Source organism: Prionailurus viverrinus, chromosome A1 (genome assembly GCF_022837055.1).
Source record: "Prionailurus viverrinus isolate Anna chromosome A1, UM_Priviv_1.0, whole genome shotgun sequence".
In the NCBI taxonomy this organism is placed as follows: Eukaryota; Metazoa; Chordata; class Mammalia; order Carnivora; family Felidae; genus Prionailurus; species Prionailurus viverrinus.
The window spans coordinates 21,968,819-21,991,866 of record NC_062561.1 but is presented as its reverse complement, the minus strand read 5'-3'; the positions used below and the strand labels follow the sequence as shown (position 1 = coordinate 21,991,866).

Below are 23,048 nucleotides of genomic sequence, written 5' to 3'. Positions count from 1 at the left end.
CTCTGTGCTGACAGCTCAGAGCCTGTAGCCTGCTTCGGATTCTGTGTCTCCCTCTGTCTCTGTCCCTCCCTGCTTGCACTCTGGGTCTCGCCCTCTCTCTCAAAAATAAATAAACATTAAAAACAAAAAACAAAAAAAAAAAAACCCTAACTAGACACACTCGATGGTAGAGTTCATATAGCTGGAGAGAGCATTAGTAAATTACAAGGCAAAATGAAAGAGATCTCCCAGAATACAAACAGATAAAGACATGGGGAAGATAATTTACAGATTAAAAACTATGGAGGATAAAATGAGAAACTCCAGTATATCTGAGAAGAAGAAGAAAGCAACATTTAAAGAGATGATAGCTGAAAGTTTTCCAGAACTGAAGAAAGGCCAGAGTCCTCAGAGTGAAAAAAGCCTACAATGTACTACAAAGGGAAAATAAGATAAATGTACACCTAAATACATCATGATGCAACTTAAAAGGTTTCTAAGGTACAGAATAAATCTCAAACACTATCAGAAAAAAAGATTGACAGCACACGTCTCATCAGAAGTAAAGGAAGACACAAACAGGCATGTTAGCTTAAAATCCCAAAGGAGAATAACTGTAAAACTAGAATACTGTACAAAGCCAGACCAGTTTTGTTACAAGGGGTCGTTCAAACAATTACATAGCAATTGAAGATATGCATATGTTCTTTCCAGCAATAGTGCTTTTAAGTATATCTAGAGTATTGTTTTCCAAGCTACAGATTTAGTGGGATGTAAAATCATTAAAGCAGTTGTAAATAGCATTTTTTAAATTAAATAAAAATACCCAAGGGGCACCTGACTGACTCATTTGGTAGAGCATGACTCTTGATCTTGGAGTTGTTAAGTTTGAGCCCTGCATTGGGTTTACAGATTACTTAAAATCTTTAAAAAGAAAAAAAAAAAAAACAAGTGCATCATACATAGGATAAAGTTTCATGCCACTGTGTCAGTTTATACACATACACAGAGAAGTATGTATGCCTGTAAAGGATCATGAAGAACATCTATTTTACTGTGGGTCGTAGTCAAAAATATTTGAGAGATCCTATTCTAGAGGTGCTTACACATAAGAAGAATAAGCTGTTCACTGCAGTATTGTTCGTAATATTGAAAACTAGAAGCAACTTTGTTATATACTAAGCAACTTAATTGCTTGTCTAAATGCTGTCCAAAAATTAGAAGGAATTAACTACATTTGTATATAACACAGATGAATCTCAAAAACACTATTTTGAATGAAAAAGGCAAGTTGTAGGATAATAACTATAGTGAATTTTTAAAAACAGTATAATATATTGTTTGTAGGTATATATGTACTTAAAAGTATAGAGGATATGGCACCAAATCTTTTTGAAAGTTTAGTTTTTAAATGTAATGTTTTATTTTTAGAGATGATATATACAGTGTATATAGTGTTTTTCTCTACATCCTGACCAACACCTGTTATTTCTGTGGGGTCATAGACATTCTGATAGGTGTGAAGTGATGTATCTCACTGTGGTTTTGTTTGTTTGTTTTCATTGTGGTTTTGGTTTTCATTTTCCTGATACTTAGTGATGTTGAGCATCTTTCCATGCATCTGTTGGTCATCTGTATGTCTTCTTTGGAAAAATGTCTATTCAGGTCCTCTGCCTATTCTTTAATCAGATTATTTGGTTTTTTGGTTTTGAGTTGTGTGAGGTTTTTTGCCTATTTTGGATATTAACCCCTTATCAGGTATGTCATTTACAAATATGTTCTCCCATTGAGTAGGTTCCTTTTCATTTTGTTGATGGTTTCCCATGCTGTGCAAAAGCTTTTTGTTTTGGTGTAGTCCCAATAGTTTATTTTTGCTTTTGATTCCTTTACCTCAAGAACCATATCTAGAAAAATGTTTCTGCAGCCAATGTCAAAGAAGTGGCTGCCTATGTTTTTCTTCTAGGAGTTGTATTGTTTCAGTTCTCACATTTAGGTCTTTAATCCATTTTTAGTTCATTTTTGTGTATGGTGTAGGAAAGTGGTCCAGTTTCATTCTTTTGCATGTAGCTGTCCAGTTTTCCCAGCACCATTTATTGCAGAGACTGTCTTTCCCCCATAGTATATTCTTGCCTCCTTTGTTGAAGATTAACTGACCATGTGAATGCACATCTGTTTCTGGGCTCTGTATCTATTCCATTGATCTAAGTGTCTATTTTTTTGCCAGTACCATACTATTTTGATTATTATAACTTTGTAGTATATCTTGGTATCTGAGATTGGGTTACCTCCAGCTTTTTTCTTCTTTCACAAGATTGCTTTGGATATTTAGAGTCTTTTGTGGTTTCATACAACTTCTAGTGTTATTTGTTCTGTCTATGTGAAAGATACTATTGGTATTTTGAAAGGGATTGAATTGAATCTGTAGATTGATTGCTTTGAGTAATGTGGACATTTTAACAATAATAATTCTTCCAGTCCATGGATATGGAATATCTTTCCATTTGTTTTTGTCCTCTTCAGTTTCTTTCATGAGTGTTTTATAGTTTTCAGAATATAGGATTTTTATCTCTTAAGTTTTTTTTTTTAACGTTTATTTATTTTTGAGACAGAGAGAGACAGAGTATGAACGGGGGAGGGTCAGAGAGAGAGGGAGACACAGAATCGGAAACAGGCTCCAGGCTCTGAGCCATCAGCCCAGAGCCCGACGCGGGGCTCGAACTCACGGACCGCGAGATCGTGACCTGGCTGAAGTCGGACGCTTAACCGACTGCGCCACCCAGGCGCCCCCTCTTAAGTTTATTCCTAGATATTTTATTCCTTTTGGTGCAATTATAAATGGGATTGTTTTTTTCTTAATTTCTCTTTCTACTACTTTGTTAATAGTGTGTAGAAATGCAACAGATTTCTGGGGCTTTTTGTCTTGCATTTTAATTTTAATTTTTTATTAAGATTTTTATTTTAATTCCAATGTACTTAACATACAGTGTTAGTTTCAGGTGTACATTATAACGATTCAACAGTTCTATACATTGCAGTGCTCATCATGATACGTGTTCTCTTTTTTTTTTTTAATTTTTTTTTTTTTTAACGTTTATTGATTTTTGAGACAGAGAGAGACAGAGCATGAACAGGGGTGGGTCAGAGAGAGGGAGACACAGAATATGAAACAGGCTCCAGGCTCTGAGCTGTCAGCACAGAGCCTGATGTGGGGCTCAAACCCACGAACTGAGAGATCATGACCTGAGCCGAAGTCGGACGTTTAACCGACTGAGCCACCCAGGCGCCCCATGATACGTGTGCTCTTAATCCCCATCAGCTATTTAACCTATTCACCCACCTCCCCTCTGATAACCATCAGTTTGTTCTCTATAGTTAAGAGTTTGTTTCTTGATTTTTCTCTCTCTCTCTCTGCTAAGTTTTATTTATTTATTTTGAGAGATAGAGAGTGCATGCACACGTGAGTGGGGGAAAGACAGAGAGGGAGAGAGGCAGAAGGAGAATCCCAAGCAGGCTCCATGCTGTCAGCACAGAGCCTGATGCACACCTCAAACCCACTAACGGTGAGATCATGACCTGAGCCAAAACCAAGCATCAAGCACTTAACCGACTGAGCCACCCAGGCACCCCATCTCTCTCTTTTTTTTATTCCTTTGCTCATTTACTTTGTTTCTTAAATTCCACATATGACTGAAATCATATGGTATTTGTCTTTACCTAACTGACTTATCTCACCTAGCATTATACTCTCAAGCTCCGTCCATGTTGTTACAAATGACAAGATTTCATTTGTATTTATGTCTGAAAAATATTCCATTACATATGTATATACACACAGACACATATATATATATGTATACCATCTCTTCTATATCCATTCATCTATCGGTGGACACTTAGGCTGCTTCCATAATTTGGCTATTGTATATAATGCTGTAATAAACATAGGGGTGCGTATATCCTTTTGAATTAGTATTTTTATTATTATTATTTGGGTAAATACCTAGTACTGCGATTACTGGATCATAGTTTTTAACTTTCTGAGGAACCTCCATATGGTTTTCCACAGTGGCTGCACCAGTGTGCATTCACATCAACAGTATAGGAGAGTTCCTTTTTCTCCACATCTTCACCAAAACTTGTTTCTTGTGTTTTTGATTTTAGCCATTTTGAAAGGTGTGAGATGATATCTTACTGTAGTTTTGATATGCATTTCCCTGATGATGAGTAATGTTGAGCATCTTTTCACGTGTCTGTTAGCCATATGTTGTCTTTGGAGAAATTCTGTTCATATCTTCTTCCCATTTGTTAATTGGATCGTTTGTCCTTTGGGTGTTAAGTTGTGTAAGTTCTTATATATTGGGGATACTAACCCCTTATCAGATAATGTCATGTGCAAATATCTTCTCTCATGCAATAGGTTGTCTTTTAGTTTTCTTGATGGTTTCCATTGTTGTATAGAAGCTTTTTATTTTGATGTAGTCCCAATAGTATATTTTTGCTTTTATTTCTCTTGCCTTAGGAGACATATCTAGAAAAATACTGCTTCAACTGATGTCAGAGAAATTGCTGCCTGTGCTCTCTTCTAGGACTTTTTTGGTTTCAGGTCTCATATTTAGGTCTTTAATCCATTTTGATTTTATTTTATTTTTTTTTTTTTTTTATTTTAAAATTTTTTTTTTTTCAACGTTTTATTTTATTTTTTTTGGGACAGAGAGAGACAGAGCATGAACGGGGGAGGGGCAGAGAGAGAGGGAGACACAGAATCGGAAACAGGCTCCAGGCTCCGAGCCATCAGCCCAGAGCCCCACGCGGGGCTCGAACTCACGGACCGCGAGATCGTGACCTGGCTGAAGTCGGAGGCTCAACCGACTGCGCCACCCAGGCGCCCCTTGATTTTATTTTTTTATGTATGATGTGAGAAAGTGGTCCAGTCTTATTCTTTTGCATGTAGCTATCATGTTTTCCTACCACTATTTGTTTAAAAGAGTGTCTTTTTTCCATTGCACGTTCTTGCCTCTTTTGTCATGTTAATTGACCATATAATCATGGGTTTGTTTCAGGGCTTTCTATCCTGTTCTTTTGACCTGTGTGTCTGTTTTTGTGCCAGTACCATACTATTTTGGTTACTACGGCTTTGTAGTATAACTTAAAATCTGAAATTGTGATGCTTCCAGCTTTGTTTTTCTTTTTCAAGATTGTTTTGGCTTTTTGGTGTGGGTGTGTGGGTGTGTGGGTGTGGTTCCATACAAATTTTAGGATTATTCTAGTTCTGTGAAGAATGCTGTTGATATTTTAACAGGGATTGCATTTAACAGGGATTGCATTAAATCTGTAGATTGTCTATAGACATTTTAACAATATTCTTCCAATCCATGAGCATGGAATATCTTTCCATTTGTCTTTGATTTCTTTCATCCGTCGTTTTCAGAGTACAGGTTTTTCACTTTGGTTAAGTTTTTTTAAAAAAACTTTTTAATGTTTATTTTTGGGAGAGAAAGAGTGCGAGCAGGGGAGGGGCAGAGAGAGAAGGAGACACAGGATCCGAAGCAGGCTCCAGCCTCTCAGCTGTCAGCACAGAGCCTGATGCGGGGCTCGAACCCACCAACTGGGAGATCATGACCTGAGCCGAATTTGGATGCTTAACTGACTGAGCCACTCAGGCGCCCCATTTAAAAAATTTGTTTAATGTTTATTTACTTTTGAAAGAGAGAGGGTGCAAGCAGAAGAGGGGCAGAAAGAGAGAGGGAGACACAGAATCTGAAGCAGGCTGTCAGCACAGCTGTCGGCACAGAACCCAATGCGGGGCTTAAACTCACAAACTGTGAAATCATGACCAGAGCTGAAGTCAGACATTTAACCAACTGAGCCACCCAGGCACCCCCCCACCAACTTGGTTAAGTTTATTCTTAGGTATTTTATTATTTTGGTACAATTTTTTTTTTTTAATGTTTATTATCTCAGAGAGGAAGAGGGAGGGGCACAGAGAGAGGGAGACACAGAATATGAAGCAGGCTCCAGGCTCTGAACTGTCAGCACAGAGACTGACACAGGGCTCAAACTCACAAATCGCGAGATCATGACCTGAGCCAAAGACAGATGCTTAACCAACTGAGCCACCCAGGCATCCCTATTTTGGTACAATTGTAAATGAGATTGCTTTCTTAATTTCTCTTTGTATTAGTTAATGTAGAGAAATGCAATGGATTTCTGTACATCGATTTTGTATCCTCTGATTTTACTGAATTCATTTATCAGTTCTAGTAGTTTTTTTTTGGTGGAGTCTTTAGGGTTTTCTGTATGTAGTATGTCATCTGCAAATAGTGACAATTTTACTTCTTTCTTACTAATTTGGATGCCTCTTATTTCTTTTTCTTGTCTGATTGCTGTGGCTAGGACTTCCTGTATTATGTTGAATAAAGGTCGTGGGAGTGGACATCCTGGTCTTATTCCTGATCTTAGAGGAAAAGCTCTCAGGTTTCACCACTGAGTATGATATTAGCTCTGAGTTTGTCATTTATGGCCTTTGTTATGTTGAGGTATGTTCCTTCTAATCCCACTTTGTTGAGAGTTTTTTTTATCATGAACAATGTTGAATTTTGTCAAATGCTTTTTGTGAATCTACTGAGATGATCCTATCTATGATTTTTATCCTTTTGTTAATGTTGAGTATCATGTTGATTTATTTGCATATATTGAACCATCTTTGCATCCCAGGAATAAATCCCACTTGATCATGGTAAATGATCTTTTTAATGTATTGTTGAATTTGGTTTGCTAATCTTTTGTTGAGGATTTTTGCATCAGGAATCTTGGCCTGTAGTTTCATTTTTTGTAATATACTTATTCGATTTTGTATCAAGATAATGCTGGCCTCATAGAATGTATTTGGAAGTTTTCCTTTCCCTTCTGTTTTTTAGAATAGTTTGAGAATATGTATTAACTCTTCTTTAAATGGAGTTTTTTTATTTCCAGTTTAGTTTTGTTACTAGTAACCAGACTATTCCGATTTTCTTTTTCTTGGTATAGTTTTGGAAAATTATATGTTTTTGTGAACTTACCCATTTCTTCTAGGTTGTTAACTTGTTGACATGTAATTTTTCATAGTGGTCTCTTATCTATTATCATCCTTTGTATTTCTGTAGTGTCAGTTGTTACTTCACCCCTTTCATTTCTGATTTTATTTATTTGGATCCTCTTTTTGTTCTTCATGAATCTGGCTAAAGGTTTATCAATTTTGTTTTTCTTTTCAAAGATTCAGCTCTTGGTTTCATTGATCTTGTCTATTTTTTTTCCTTAGTCTCTTTTACATTTATTTCTGCCCTATTCTTTATTATTTGCTACTAATTTTGGGTCTTGTTCTTCTTTTTCTAATTTCTAGAGGTGTAAGTTTAAATTGTTTGAGATTTTTCTTGTTTCTTGAGATCACTATACATTTCTCTTTTAAAATTTCTTTTGCTGCATCCCAAAGATTTTGGACCAGTGGGTTTCATTTGTTTGCAGGTATTTTTAAATTTTCTCTTTGAGTTTTTCACTGATTTCAACATTTCAATATGTTGAGTAGCATATTGTTTAGCCTCTACATGTTTATGGTTTCTCCACTTTTTTTTTTTTTTTGTAATTGATTTCTAATTTCATTCCATTGTGGTCAGAAAAGATGTTTGATAGGATTTCAGTCTTCTTAAATTTATTGAGACTTGTTTATTGGGATATGTGATCTATCCTATAGAATGTTCTATGTGCACTTGGAAAGAATGTGTATTCTGTTGTATTTGGCTTGAATGTTCTGTATATGTGTTTCCCTTAAGTCCATCTGGTCTGGTGTTATTGAAAGACAGTTTTCTTGGGGTGCCTGGGTGGCTCAGTCGGTTGGGCGTCCGACTTTGGCTCAGGTCACGATCTCGCAGTCGGTGAGTTCGAGCCCTGCGTCGGGCTCTGGGCTGATGGCTCAGCCTGGAGCCTGCTTCCGATTCTGTGTCTCCCTCTCTCTCTGTCCCTCCCCCGTTCATGCTCTGTCTCTCTCTGTCTCAAAAATGAATAAAACGTTAAAAAAAAAAAAAAAAAGACACTTTTCTTATTGACTTTCTGCCTGGATGATCTGTTCACTGATGTAAGTAGGATATTAAAATCCCCTACTATTATTGTATTACTGTCAGTTTCTCCCTTTATGTCTGTTAAAACTTGCCTTATGCATTTAGGGGCTACCATGTTGAGTGCTTAAATATTTACAATGCTGTATCCTGTCTTTGGATTGATCCCTGTATCATTATATATTGCCCTTTTTTGTGTCTTGTTACAATCTTTGTTTTGAAGTCCATTTTGTCCAATATAATACTGCTACCACAGGTTTTTTTTTTCCCACTTCCATTTGCATGGAATATCATTTCCCATCTTTTCACTTTCAGTCTGTGTCTTTAGGTCTGAAGAGAGTCTCTTGTAAGCAGCACATAGATGAGTCTTTTTTGTTTTTATTTTTTTTATTTTTTATTTTTTTAATTTATTTTTGGGACAGAGAGAGACAGAGCACGAACGAGGGAGGGGCAGAGAGAGAGGAGACACAGAATCTGAAACAGGCTCCAGGCTCTGAGCCATCAACCCAGAGCCTGACGTGGGGCTCGAACTCACGGACCGCGAGATCGTGACCTGGCTGAAGTCGGACGCTTAACCGACTGCGCCACCCAGGCGCCCCTGTTTTTGTTTTTAAATCCATTCTGTCACCCTATGTCTTTTGATTGAAGCATTTAGTCTATTTACATTTAACATAATTATTGATAAGTGTGTGCTGATTGCCATTTTGTTAATTGTTTTCTGGACATAACTGTAGTTCTCCATTCCTTTCTTCTCTTGCTCTCATTCCTTAAGATTGATTACTATTAGGCTTGGCTTTCTTTTGTATCTCTATTACAGGTTTTTGGTTACTGTGAGGTTTATATATAACATCCTAAGTATAGAGTAGTATGTATTAAGCTGATGGTCACTTAAGGTTAAACACAACCTAAAGGAACTTCTTCATTTTAACTCCCCCCTCCCACATTTTATATCTATATTGTCATATTTTATATCTTTTAATTTTGTGAGTCCTCTTCCCTTTCATAATTTTCTTCTAATTATGGCCTTTTGTGTTCCACTTTAACATTTCTTGTAAGGACAATCTGGTAATGATGAACCTTTTAACTTGTTTGTCTGGGAAAGTCTTTATGTTTCCTTGAATTATGAATGATAATCTTGCCAAATAGAATATTCTTGGTGGTAGATTTTTTTTTTTTCCTTTCAGTAGTTTGAATATATCATGCCCACTCCCTTCTGGCCTGCAAAGTTTATGCTGAAAAACCAGCTGATAGCTTTATGGGTTTGTCCTTAAATGTTACTAGTTGCTTCTCTTTTGCTGCTTTTAAAATTCTATCCTTATCTTTAATCTTTAACGTTTTAATTATTATGTATCATGGTGTGGACCTCTGTAGGTTCATCTTGTTTGAAACTTTCTGTGCTTCCTGAGCCTGGATGTCTGTTTCTTTCCTGGGTTAGGGAAATACTCAGCTATTATTTCTTCAAATAAGTTATCTGCCCCTTTATCTCTCTCTTCTACTTTCAGGACCCCTGTAATGCAAATGTTTGCTCACTTGATATTGTCCAAGAGATCCCTTAACCTATCCTCATTTTTTTTTTAACTTGTGTTTTCTTATCATTATTCAGCTTGGGTACTCTATTACCCAATCTTTCAGATTGCTAATATGTTCTTCTGCATCCTTGAATCTGTTGATTCCCTCTAGTATATTTTTCATTTCAGTTATAGTCATCAACTCTGATTGGTTCTTTTTCATATTTTCTATCTTCTTTGTTGAAGTTTTCACTGAGCTCATCCAATCTTTTCTACAGTTTGGTAAATGTCTTCATGATCATTACTGTGAACTCTCTATCAAGCATGTTGTTTATCTCCATTTCATTTAGCTTATTGTCTGAGGTTTTGTGTAGTTTTTTTGTTTGGAGCATATTCCTGTCTCCTCATTTTACTTGACTTTCTGTCTTTGTTTCTGTTGAATTAGGTATAATCGTTAACTTCTCCTAAACAGGAAGTAATGATCTTGTGTGTGATTGTGTCTGTGGAGACTGTGTGCCTAAGTGACTTTGACTGGCTGGATCTGTGGCTCTTGTGGGCTGTGGGACAGAGGACTCCATGCTGACACTGTTCTGGTGGGATGCCTGGAGATGAAGTTGGTGTGGGATGGAGCAGTCCTAGGGCTCTCAGCATAGATTGCACATTGGCCAGACAGCTGACGTTGAAGTGGACATTGTCTGGGATGGTCCCAGGGTTCTTCACAGAGAGGGTACCTTGGGAAGACAGCTGAAGCTTAAATGGGTGTTAGGCCAAAGGTCCCATAGTTCTTTATTCAGGGGGGCCCTGGCAGGGTGGCTAGGGCTGAGTCAGGAAATGGGTCAGGAGGTCCTAGGATACTGTGTACCAGGGATATGCTAACATGTCATCTGAAGCCAGAGTAGTGTGAGCCTGGAGTCTTCCAGGGTACTTTGCACCTGTGTCACCTTGAAGAGATGTCTGCGGCTATAGTGAATGCTGACCAGAGGTATCTGGTGTGTGCTGCACTGGGGCTGCTTTAATGGGATGGCTAGGGCTGGTGTGGGCTAGGGTCCCAGGGCTCACTGCAGTGGTAGGTCCGCTAAGGTACCTGGACCCTTGTCCTGTCTGCACTGTCAGGGTGGAGGGGGAATATCACCTGTGGTGTCCACGAGCCTCTCTGACTCTGAGAGGGTTTCAGCAGCTTCCCTGCCATTTTGCACAGTTTTAGGGCTGAGTCTTTTATGTCCTAGTTGTTCTTTGAAAATGCAGCTTTTGGGGCGCCTGGGTGGCTCAGTCGGTTAAGCGTCCGACTTCAGCCCCGGTCACGATCTCGCGGTCCGTGAGTTCGAGCCCCGTGTCAGGCTCTGGGCTGATGGCTCAGAGCCTGGAGCCTGCTTCTGATTCTGTGTCTCCCTCTCTCTCTGCCCCTCCCCCGTTCATGCTCTGTCTCTCTCTGTCTCAAAAATAAATAAACGTTAAAAAAAAAAAAATTAAAAAAAAAAAAAGAAAATGCAGCTTTTTTTCTGTGCTTCAAGGCGTCTGAGGCTTGGTATGGTGATAGTCCAATTAGGGCTCCCAGACTGTACTCTCATCTGTGCTATTAAGGTGCAGAGGAAATGTAAAATGGGGCACTTGCCAGCCCCTCTAACTCAGAGAGTTGCAGCAGCTCCCCTGCCAATCATCAGGGTTCTAAGGCCAGTTCCTTTGTATTCTAGTTGTCATTTCTTTTTTTCTGTGCCCCAGGGCAGATAAATCTGCTCACCAGTCCTTCCCCACTGCAGTTTGCAGTGTCAGAGGTGGTGGGGGTTCCCTTCATTACAGTGTCTCTGTCTCTCTTGCCATTCTGTACATGGTCTATCTTTTGTTGTGAAGAAGCTGTTCAGTCAGCCTTCAGTTCTTCCCAAAGCATTGCTTTACAAATAGGTAGATCTGGTGTGTCTATGGAGGAGGTCTTTCTACATTGCCATCTTGCATGAGAGAAATCTATGGTTGTATGTCATCTACTTTAGCAACATTATGAAAAGCAGATTGTAGTAGCCAGATGGCCAGCATCAATCTCCCCAATTGTTTTCATGTAATTGGAGGGAGAGATAATTTAAGATGTCTGCAAAACTACCTATGCCCTTTTGCACATAAGTTTATACATTGTAGGAGAGGGGAGCTAGGAGAATTTTCACAAACTAGCTTCTGCTGAATAGGAAATGAAAGGAATTCATTTAAAAAAACTAAAACTATGGGGCGCCTGGGTGGCTCAGTTGGTTAAGCGGCCGACTTCAGCTCAGGTCATGATCTCGCGGTCTGTGAGTTCGAGCCCCACGTCAGGCTCTGCTGACAGCTCAGAGCCTGAAGCCTGTTTCAGATTCTGTGTCTCCCTCTCTCTGGTCCTCCCCCGTTCATGCTCTGTCTCTCTCTCTGTCTCAAAAATAAATAAACGTTTAAAAAAAAAAAAACTAAAACTCATATAGTTAAGTATGTATTTCATGAACAAATACAGGGATAGGGTAGTTTAGAGTTATTTATATTATTTAGAATTATTTATAAATTCCTCTTAGTTTTTGTCTTTTAAAGAAATCTGTTTAGGGAAGAAGTCCACCTGTCCATGAGCCAAATGACTATTCTAAATACAATTACATCCTTTACTGTCATTTACAGTTTTTAGTGTTTATTTATTTTTGAGAGAGAGAGATCACAAGCAGGGGAGGGGCAGAGAGAGAAGGAGACGGAATCCCAAGCAGGCTCTGCACTGTCAGCACAGAGCCCCATGTGGGGCTTGCTCATGAACCGTGATATCATGACCTGAGCCAAAACCAAGAGTTAGACACTCAACTGACTGAGCCACCACAGCACCCCTATCATTTACACTTTTAAGAAGACTCTCATTATTCAAGTTGGTGCTTTTTTATTCTAACTTCTCCATCCATTGCCTTCCTTTTAGAACAAAATGTGCATGTCTTCAGTTGACAGCAAGGAATGCCAAGACTTGCCCCTTGTCGAGTAATAAAATAACCACTGGATATAAATATAAAAGACTACAGAGACAAATACCTACTGGGTAAGATACCTTGAGGATTTGTTGCAGGGTGTTTGTATTTTTGAAGGTGGGTACTTTGCTATTGTGATCTATAGTCTTATAGATATCATTAAATATTAATTTTTATACCAGAAATCTATATATTAAGGAATAAAAAAACAAATTTATATATTGTTCTTGGAAATGGAAGTCAGAGAGCACTCATGTACCACACAGAACATACTTAAATGTTTGCTTTGAGGTGGCTGTTCCCCTCTAGGGTTAGCCTGCTTTGGGCAGCCATTTCTTCATTAAGAAGTATAGCTTACAAAGCTCATTTAAAAATTGGGAGTTTTCAAACTTTCAAAAATGATGTTATTAAAAAATACATAGAAACAGAAAATCTTTCTTCCTAGACATTCCCTTCCCAGACGTTTCTAGACAGTTTTTTAAAAGCTAACATTTATTATGTGCCAGACATTGCCTTAAGCACCTTGTAAATACCCATTAAATTATGAAACAGCCCTATTTTTAAATAGGCCCCACTTTTTAAAATGGAAAATTGAAGCACAGAGGTTAAATAAGTCATCCAAGCCACACAGTTAGTATAGTAGATGGCTGGAGCTATGATGAGAATCCAGGCAGTCAAGCTTTAGGAGCCTTCACATTTAGTCTGCCTCCCTTGGTAATTATTGGTGAGGTAGCGGTATGAACTGCTTTTGCTTTTAATTTGGATATCTGATTGATTTTCTCTTGCCTATTTTTTTGACAGCATTTATGAATGTAGCCTGTTGTGCAAGTGTAATCGACAAATGTGTCAAAACCGAGTTGTGCAGCATGGACCTCAAGTGAGGCTACAGGTGTTCAAAACTGAAAAGAAGGGATGGGGAGTACGCTGCCTAGATGACATTGACAGAGGGACATTTGTTTGCATTTATTCAGGTAAAGCAAAGGTTAATTATTCAAATTATAGTAAGGTCCACATTTCTGAATCTCTTTTACTAGCCAGGGCCATTGAGATCTTATAGCAAGGACAGGAGCAACAATATATAGGAGGAGCATAAGAGAGGGGACAAGTAATTGGGAGATTGAGCACTGAAGGGATGACATGTTCTAGGAAACACTGGATGTTCCAGAAAAGAAAGGCTCAGAGATAAAACTTGGGTTATTGTGTGAGGCTTTTTGGGTTTTTTTTGTTTTGTTTTGTTTTGTTTTGGTCTCCATGATAGCTACAGATGCTTTGTGGTAAGGTTAGAAGTCTTTTTGAATAAGAAAACTAGGGGTGCCTGGGTTGCTCAGTCGGTTAAACATCTGACTCTTGGTTTGGACTCAGGTCATGGTCCCGTAGTTTTGTGAGTTCAAGCCCCAGGTCAGTGTCTGAGCTGACAGCATGGAGCCTGCTTAGGATTCTCTTCTGTCTCCCTCTCTCTCTGCCCCTCCCCCACTCACACTGTCTCTGTCTCTCAAAATAAATAAATAAACTTTAAAAAAAAGAAAGAAAACTACATGACTGGGGTGGGGGTGCCTGGGTGGCTCAGTCAGTTGAACGTCCACCTCTTGATATTGGCTCAGGTTGTGATCTTGTGGTTGTGAGAACAAGCCTGCATTGGGCTCTGAGCTGACACTACAGAGCTTACTTGGAATTCTCTTTTTCCCTCTCTCTGCCCCTCTTCCATTCTCTCTCAAAATAAATAAACATTAAAAAAAAAAAAAAAAGAAAACTGTATAACTGATTTGCTAAGGTAAAGATTATCAATCAAAGACTATCTTGCTCAATGACTTGGGCTGTTAGAATGTAACAAGTTAAGTCTGTAATAAATACTTGCACAGTATGATTCAGACAGTGACTTTAAGCAGCTCACTCCATTTCAGGGACTCGAGAGAGTTGCCCACACTCTGAGCAAAACTTCCCAACTGGTGTGTCATAGTTGTTCAGTTAATGATTTTTTTTAATGTTTATTTATTTTTGAGAGAGAGCGAGAGAGAGCAAGCGAGAGAGAGAGAGAGAGAGAGAGAGAGAGAGAGAGAGAGCGCGCACACAAACAGGGGAGGGGCAGAGAGAGAGGGAGACACAGAATCTGAAGCAGGCCCCAGGCTCCAAGCTGTCAGCACAGAGCCTGATGCAGGACTCGAGCTCATGAACCACAAGATTATGACCTGAGCCGAAGTCAGACATTTAACCAACTGAGCCACCCGGGCACGCCTGTGCAGTTACTGATTCTTTCTGGTCACAGCCGCCAGGCCAGAAACACCAGTCTCCAGTAGTCTCAGCCATTTACCCCAGAGTATCAGGCAAAAATCCTCACTTCCTATGTGTACCATGAAATGAGAAAGGTTGAGGGAACATAACTCTGGAGCCAGTCTAAAGGAAATGTCCTAGACTGAGTCTTGGCAGTAAGGCAGCAGGGACCAGAGCAGCCCTTCTCATCTGAAATTCCAGGTTCACTTCAGTGAGGGCAAGAATTATTATAATTCATAACAGTCACACTTGGATCCCTGTCACATGCCACTTACACACATCCTACACAATTTACCTCCACATTTGTCTCTCATATTTCTCAAAGTAACTCTGATGAAAGTTAGCTGCCTTATAAGGTGCCAGCCACATGGTGTCCAGGAAGTATCATTGGCTTTATCTGCATTACTAGAAAATATACCTAAGGTAATCTCTCTGATCCGGCTGCTAATTTTGACTTGGTAAGTATAATTTTGAGTCCCTTATAAGAAAATGCATAAACTTGAAGATTTTAATATTATACTAGAACTTAATATGAGAATAATAGGTGCATATCACCTCAGATTTAAATAGGTCACTTTATAAAAAGAATATACGTTTTAGCTGATACAGCATTTTTAACTAGACACAAAAGCTATACTCTTTTTCTTTAAATGTTTATTTTTGAGAGAGAAGGAGAGAGAATGAGTGGGGGAGGGGCAGAGAAAAAAGGGGGACAGAGGATGCAAAGAAGGCTCTGTGGTGACAACAGAGAGCCCTATGTGAGCCTGAAACCCACTAACCATGAGCTCATGACTTGAGCCGAGATTGGATGCTTAACCAACTGAGCCACCCAGGTGCCCCATAAAAGCTGTAATCTTAAGACTGGAGTTCACCTCTCTAATTTTCTAGAATGCTTTCTGATCTATATTTTTGTTTTATATTATTGTAGCTAAATCTATTCTCTTTCATGTTATACCAGAACAGACAATGCTTTTTTTAGATGGCCAATGTTTTTTCATATCCTGGAAGATAAGAAATCTCTCACTGGTCCTTTGTTTATTATTTCTTACAAGAGTTTTCTAGGATTAGTTAATGTGTTTATTTTCATTCTAGAAATAAAGGATATTTCACAGGGTTCTTTAGTAATGGAGCAGAATAGAGATGCTCTTTTGTTGCTTAGCAATTATCTTTTGTCTCATTAAACCCTTTTTTCTTTTAGGAAGATTACTAAGCAGATCTAACACTGGGAAACCTGATCCTACTGATGAAAATGGAAAGGAAGATAATATTATGAAAAATATGTTTTCAAAAAAGAGGAAAATAGAAGTTGCAGATTGTGAGGTAGAAGTTATCCCATTAGACCTGGAAACACATAGAAGTGCTGAGACTGAGGAGTGTCCACCTACATTCCGTAATAATTTAAAAGAACCTGTTACGTAAGTAAAATCTTAGAAACCTAATCAGGATTGATCTGTATTATTGATCAAGCGTGGTTCTCTTTGTGTCTTACTTTACCCCTACTCCTGTGTATCTCCTGTATATCAACTTGCTTCACAGGTACAAGTTTAACACAGAGAAATCTAGAACACTTAGATTTTAAAATCTAGCCAACATACTTTTTTCCTCAGTGTTCCATTTCTGGAGTTTTACCTTTAAAAAATTTATGACTTTATAATTTTTTTTTTTCAACGTTTATTTATTTTTGGGACAGAGAGAGACAGAGCATGAACAGGGGAGGGGCAGAGAGAGAGGGAGACACAGAATTGGAAACTGGCTCCAGGCTCTGAGCCATCAGCCCAGAGCCTGACGCGGGGCTCGAACTCACGGACCGCGAGATCGTGACCTGGCTGAAGTCGGACGCTTAACCGACTGCGCCACCCAGGCGCCCCGAAAAAATTTATGACTTTAATCAGAGTCTTTATGGATGTCATAACTTTTGCAGTCCTTTGTATTTTCTATCAACTTATGTGCAAAGCTTTTCATGGATTCTTTTTTTTAATGTACTTCAAATATGATTGACTTTAAAATATGTTTCTTTCTTTAGTGGGGGCTATCCGTAGATGTTATTAGATTAATTTCTAATGGATATTTATGTAACAGTGATATCTGTATTTCAAAGTCCAATAAAGAGAATTTTTAGTGATATATAGAATAACTTTTTTTTTCCTTTTCAGAGAAATGAAATGTAACAATATTTCAAGAATTCAGTATCATTCAGTCATTAGAAGTCCTAAAGCCAAGACAGCCATTATTCAACGCAATGGGAAAAAGATGGTAAAAACTGCAAAATGTAGATGGGGCCCTTCTGAGAACATTAACTATTATCTCATCTTTCTGTCTTTTACTTAGTTCCAATTGTTTGTGTTATTTAATGTGTAGGATTTTTTTTATTATTTTGGAATGGGCATACTCTTGAAATGTTAAGACCGTGCTTTATTAGTGTCCTCCATGGTGGATTGGCATGTTCCCAACTTAGATACATAAGGAGAGGATTGGTCATGATCTGACAGTGTATTCCACTGAGACTGAGAGCTATCCAGTTCTGAGAATTTGTAGGAAAAGTTAAAGTGTTCCAGAGTTGATAGTGATACCTAATAAGAAAAAAGATACAGTAGGCTTAGGAGATAAGGTTGTAAGATGTAAGAGAAAGAAGAGGCACAGCCTAATAAAAGAATCTTCCAGAAAGCACCATTTTACATGATAGCCTCTAAAGGTACACTTTTCAGTCTGTACTGAGAAGAATAACTAGTCTACGGCCATACCACCCTGAACGCGCCCGATCTCGTCTGAGAAGAATAACTAGTCAGAGACTATAACCTGAAAGCAAAGAAAGATACCGGAAAAAGAACAGGAAGACATAATGGTAGTTCATAGTAGGGCTTGTTGATGAAAAGTAAAAACTCCGCCGTAGGTGGTGTGCAGATATTTATCTTCTGCCCTAGTAATGTACAGTAAATACCTCCTCAGGATCACAAAATTATGAAAAAGTTGGGCCATCAGACCACATGGACCTGGGTTTGACCTCCAGCTCTGTTTCTTACTACCTGGGTGATCTCTCCAAGTCTACCTTCCTTTATTTGTAAAATGAGTAAGAGGATTAAATGAGATAAACATTTTGTAAAAGAGTTAAGAGGATTAAATGAGATAAACATCAGATACTTTGTGTAGCACAATGCCTGACACCCAAGTGTTTAATAAATGTTGACCCTTTAAGTAACTTGAATAATTAATAATGGTCAACATTTATTGAACAGTTAGTTCAGTGCCAAGCATGGCGTTAAGTATATGCCCTTTTTAAAAGCTACCCTTACCATATGAAGTGATTGCAGTGTCTACAACTCATAAAGATAGGCAACTCCCTTAACCTTCTCTTTGAAGTAAAAACTAGCCAAAGTGTGTTTTTGTCTTTGCACATCTTACAGTTGAAGCCAAATCTGGTATTAGAATTGAGGGATACAGATGGATGTATTAGAATTTTATTTTAAATTTTAATGCCTAAAGAATGTCTTAACAGTCTTGATAAAGTCTTTATAGCTGTGGTTTACTAAAGTGCCTAGAAGCAGAACACGGCCAAAAGGGCGCCATCACTCCAGAGATTTCTTATGATATCAGCTTTGAGGCTTTCAAAACTAATCTGGTAGCTACAGCCTATGAAGATTGACACTTGATGAAAGTGGGCTAACTGCTAAATTAAATTCTTTTTCCTGAGCTAGAAAGTAAAGACATCTTCCCTGTTCTCTTTTAAGGGATTTACTTCCTCAGAGTCTGTCACCTCAGAAGATAATGATGGATTTAAACCGACCCAAGTACATCTGAACTCCAAAGCCAAGGAGATGAAAAGTAGGCTTTGTTTCACTCTGTGATTTCCTGCCTTTTCTGCTGTTTTGTCTGTCCTGCTCAATACCTGTGGCTCATTTTCTCAGACTTAAACAAGCTGCATTCATTATATAAGTTACTTCTTGTCTGTATCAGAGGTTGGCAAACTACAGTTTGTGGACCAAATCTGGCCCACCATCTGTTTATGTATGGCCCATGAGCTATGATAATTTTTACATTTTTAAATAACTGGAAAAAAATGAGAAGAGGAATAATACTTTGTGACACTCAAAAATTATATGGAATTATAATTTTGGAGGCCATAAAAACTTCTGTTGGAGCATAGCCACACTCATTAATTTATATATTGTCTCTGATGATTTATGTCAGCATTGCTGAGTAGTCAGGACAGAGACCATATGGTCCACAAAGCCTAAAATACTTGCTCTCTGTCCCCTTGCAGAAGAAGTTTGCCAACCTCTAGTCTGTATGCCAACAGTGATCTGAGGCATGGCAGCAAGGAGTGGGGTAGAGACAACTCTGAGTTACGGAGTCCACAGTGTTATCTTTGGTTTTGGAAGCATTGTCCAAAGCTGCCATTTCCTAACTCTTTAACAATAAAGATACATCATTCTACAGTACTCCACCCAACACTGCTGCAGAGATGCTCAGCAAAAAGCAAAAATACTGCTATTCTGAGTGCTTGTCTTTGAATGTTACCATTCTTGCCGGATTTCATGTTACAACTTGACAGACCTGGATTTTGGTACTTTTGCATTTCACTATCTCCCTCACAGAGGGATACTGCTGAAAGATGACCCTTTTTAAATAACCAACCATTGCCTCTTCTCTCTTTGAGCTTCCTTGCATCTGTATCCCCAACTCCTAACCTGGTCTTAAAGGATGGAGATTTGGAGTAGGGAGCGAGGCAGCTGCTTGACAGAAAAGGTCTATCACAAAGGATATTTATGTATTATAATTATTCTATAATTGTAGGGGAGGAAAATCTCTTCTACCCATTTTAGGTTAGCTGCATGAGGCCTTGTAAATTAGATTGACGAGAAAAGCAAGCAGAAATTTATTGCCATGTATCACTATTACCGTGTGTATCATACATATAACACCTGGGAGTACTTAGAGATGAATAACAAAGAAGTAGCTTAGAACTGTGGCTTATCTAGCATCTTAGCCAAAGAACAGTAAATTTTTAGGGGCACCTGGGTGGTTCAGTCAAGCGTCCGACTCATGATTTCTGCTGAGGTCATGATCTATCTCATGGTTGTGAGACCGAGCCCCACATTGGGCTCCACGCTGGGCATGGAACCTGCTGAAGATTCTCTCTCTCTGCCCCTCCCCTGGTTGTGTTTTCTCTTTCTCTCTCTCTCTCTCTCTCTCTCTCTCTCTCTCTCTCTCTCAAAAAACAACAGCAATAAATTTTTAGAAGGGTGACAGGACAAATGAAAAGGACCTTGAGTCTCTAGTGGCAGCAAGTTGTGGGAAGGTAAGTATGTGAGAAACCAATAGTGGATAAAGGCTAGTTAGTAAAGTTTGTTATGTAGATTCCACTGGTTTGGTTTCCAGGCTGATGAAAGTGTAAAGTTGTCTCTTGTCACTAACTTTTGTCCTTCCTAGTAGGAGGAGGGACACCTTTGTAAATTTATGTACTGCTTTTAAACAGATAAGGGGAGGGAAATGAGCTTTTCCTGCATATGCTGCTCAATCCCTGTTAGTCTAAAATAATCTTATGTCAAAGAAGCCTATTTTGGGATGACATATTCTGGTTTCCTTCACCATTTCATGCCTGTGAGCCATAATGAATACTACTGCTTTGGTTCTTTTGTTATTTTCATTGATTGCTATAGTGTTAATATATAGCAGGCACTATAAAAATCATTTATGTACTGTTATGGTTCACATGGAACCTATGATTAAAATATGAGAACATGTAGGAACAGCAGCCAGTAACAATAATGATTAAATCAAAACCATTGAAAGAAACCATTTGTTTGTGCCACTGAGTTAGGTGACACAGTAACTTTTTTTTTTAATTTTTTTTTTCAACGTTTATTTTTTGGGGGACAGAGAGAGACAGAGCATGAACGGGGGAGGGGCAGAGAGAGAGGGAGACACAGAATCGGAAACAGGCTCCAGGCTCTGAGCCATCAGCCCAGAGCCTGACGCGGGGCTCGAACTCACGGACCGCGAGATCGTGACCTGGCTGAAGTCGGACGCTTAACCGACTGCGCCACCCAGGCACCCCAGTAACTTTTAAAGAATAAATGATTTTACTTATTCTGTTTGACAAGGATTCATACTTTTGAATATTCTAAAAAAATATTTCCATTATTGGATAAAAAATGATTAAGGCAGCGTATCTTACTCTAAGGTATTATTGCTTAAGAATTTGTAACTATTGAGTGGTCATGTGGCAGAACCACCAAACACTAATGTGTACACAACCCCCAGCAATACAGTTATTGCTCTTGGGACTTGTAGAGGGTAATGCCAGCAGGTCTTCTCGGGCTTTTCATTGTTGTCCTACAGGCCTAGAGTACTCCCTAAACACCCACTGTTACAGGTGTTTAGAATATATGGAAACGGAGATTCTAGAGTTGAAGAGAGGTAAGTCAGTTTATGAGTAGTAGAGATTAAATACAGTAATAGTAACAGGAGGCAAGCAGTACATTCATAAAAAGGTAGTATAAAGAAGGCAGACTTGGAGCTAGACATTTCTCAAATATTTGAGACAGTTCTTGGTTTCTTACCCCACTTCTCATTGTTATTGCCAGTCAGGTGAATCTCTTACCCTCTCAGAGGCTCAACATTTCATTTGTAAAATTGGAGTACTATCTATCTTCATGCATTGTAAGAATTAGAGATAATTAAAGCAGCCAGCATTTAATTAGTATGTTAATCTCAGGACTGTTGCTTAACCAAGTATATTTGCTGACACTTCCTTCTAAAATGTTTCTTAGAGGATTCAAGCTCTTACCAAGTTAAAGACACTGAAAACAGTCTGCTGATTGAATCAGATGTGATAGATATAACCAAATGTAGAGAAGAAATACCATCAGGAGGAAGATGTAACCAAGCAACCCCACTGGATAATCAGAATATTATAAAGGAATTCAAGTCTCAAATACAAAAGCCCCAAGGGGAAAGATCTCCAGCATTTCAAAACCAGCAGGTCTTTTGTGATAAAGAGTTCCCAAGCGAAACCAAGAACACTTCACCTGATTCTCTAAAGAAGTTCAATAAAGGGAATGTGTTTTTATTGGATGCCACAAAAGAAGGAAATGTGGGCCGCTTCCTTAATGTGAGTATATGGGCTGATCACATTTCTAAACAACTTCTTTTTCTATGCTTTTTTGAATGGTTTGAAATTTATGTGCAGTCATATGTAATTGACCTGCCATCAAAAGAGAATAAGATTCTGAAGTCAGAAAATCTTTTTTCTTTTTCAAGTTTTTATTTAAATTCCAATTAACATACGGTGCAATATTAGTCTCAAGTGTAGAATTTAGTGATTCATCACTGACATACAACACCCAGTACTCATCACAAGTGCCCTCCTTAATACTCAGCACCTGTCTGACCTGCAGGCCCAACCCAGCCTCCCCCACCCTCCCATCCACTCCCCCCCTCCTCCCCCCAACCTAAAGTCAGCAAATCTTTAAAAACAAACAGCTTTTGGGGTGCCTGGGTGGCTCAGTCTGTTTAGCCTCCTACTTTAGCTCAGGTCATGATTTCACGACTCATGAGTTCAAACCCTGCATCAGGCTCTGTGCTGACAGCTCATAGCCTGGAGCCTGTTTGGATACTGTGTCTTCCTCTCTTTCTGCCCCTCCCCCACTCATGCTCTGTTTCTCTCTCTCTCTCTCTCTCTCTCTCTCTCTCTCTCTCTCTCTCTCTCTCTCTCTCGCAAAAATAAATAAACATTAAAAAAATAGCCTTTTCCTTGCTAGGTGATCTATTTGGCTTCTTTTTCACCTAGTTAGGAGGATACTTGGTTAACAAGGAACAGAATCCTTTCTTCTCTTCCTCTGTCCCCAACTGCTGTTCTTTATTCCACTTTGACTACTTCTCTACTGTTGCCAAACATGTCAGATGCCATTAAACATAACTAAGGGGCCATTAAAGAAGGATCCCCAACAAAGAACTGTCATGGCTTTATTTCCTGTCAGCTGTGTTGAAAGTGGCTGCACCAGAACCATATGGTTGGTTTTACCTCTCCCAATTAGCACACCACCTGAGTTTTGGAAAAACTCTCTTGTTGTGGAAAAATAGAATTAATCTGTCTTCCTCTCCTCTCCTCTTCTCTCCTCTCCTCTCCTCTCCTCTCCTCTCCTCTCCCCTTTTTCTTCCCTCTTTCCTTCCTTCCTTTTTTTTTTAATATAGAAAATACATTTGTGGGGCACCTGGGTGGCTCAGTCAGTTGAGCATCTGACTCTTGA

The 23,048-nt window shown here is 38.8% G+C and overlaps 1 protein-coding gene across 3 annotated transcripts in view; it reads left to right on the top strand.

The window, feature by feature from the left end:
• Positions 1-23,048, top strand: part of SETDB2 (SET domain bifurcated histone lysine methyltransferase 2) — a 90,794-nt gene that overhangs the window by 30,669 nt on the left and 37,077 nt on the right. For 2 of the 3 annotated variants that reach the window (XM_047865139.1, XM_047865130.1), the window contains 6 exons: positions 12,486-12,602; positions 13,333-13,502; positions 15,998-16,214; positions 16,953-17,052; positions 18,525-18,618; positions 21,570-21,910. In XM_047865139.1, the coding sequence (XP_047721095.1) occupies positions 12,486-12,602; positions 13,333-13,502; positions 15,998-16,214; positions 16,953-17,052; positions 18,525-18,618; positions 21,570-21,910 (1,039 nt within the window). The remainder of the gene's footprint in view (positions 1-12,485; positions 12,603-13,332; positions 13,503-15,997; positions 16,215-16,952; positions 17,053-18,524; positions 18,619-21,569; positions 21,911-23,048) is intronic. The other variant, XM_047865158.1, reaches the window with a different exon arrangement.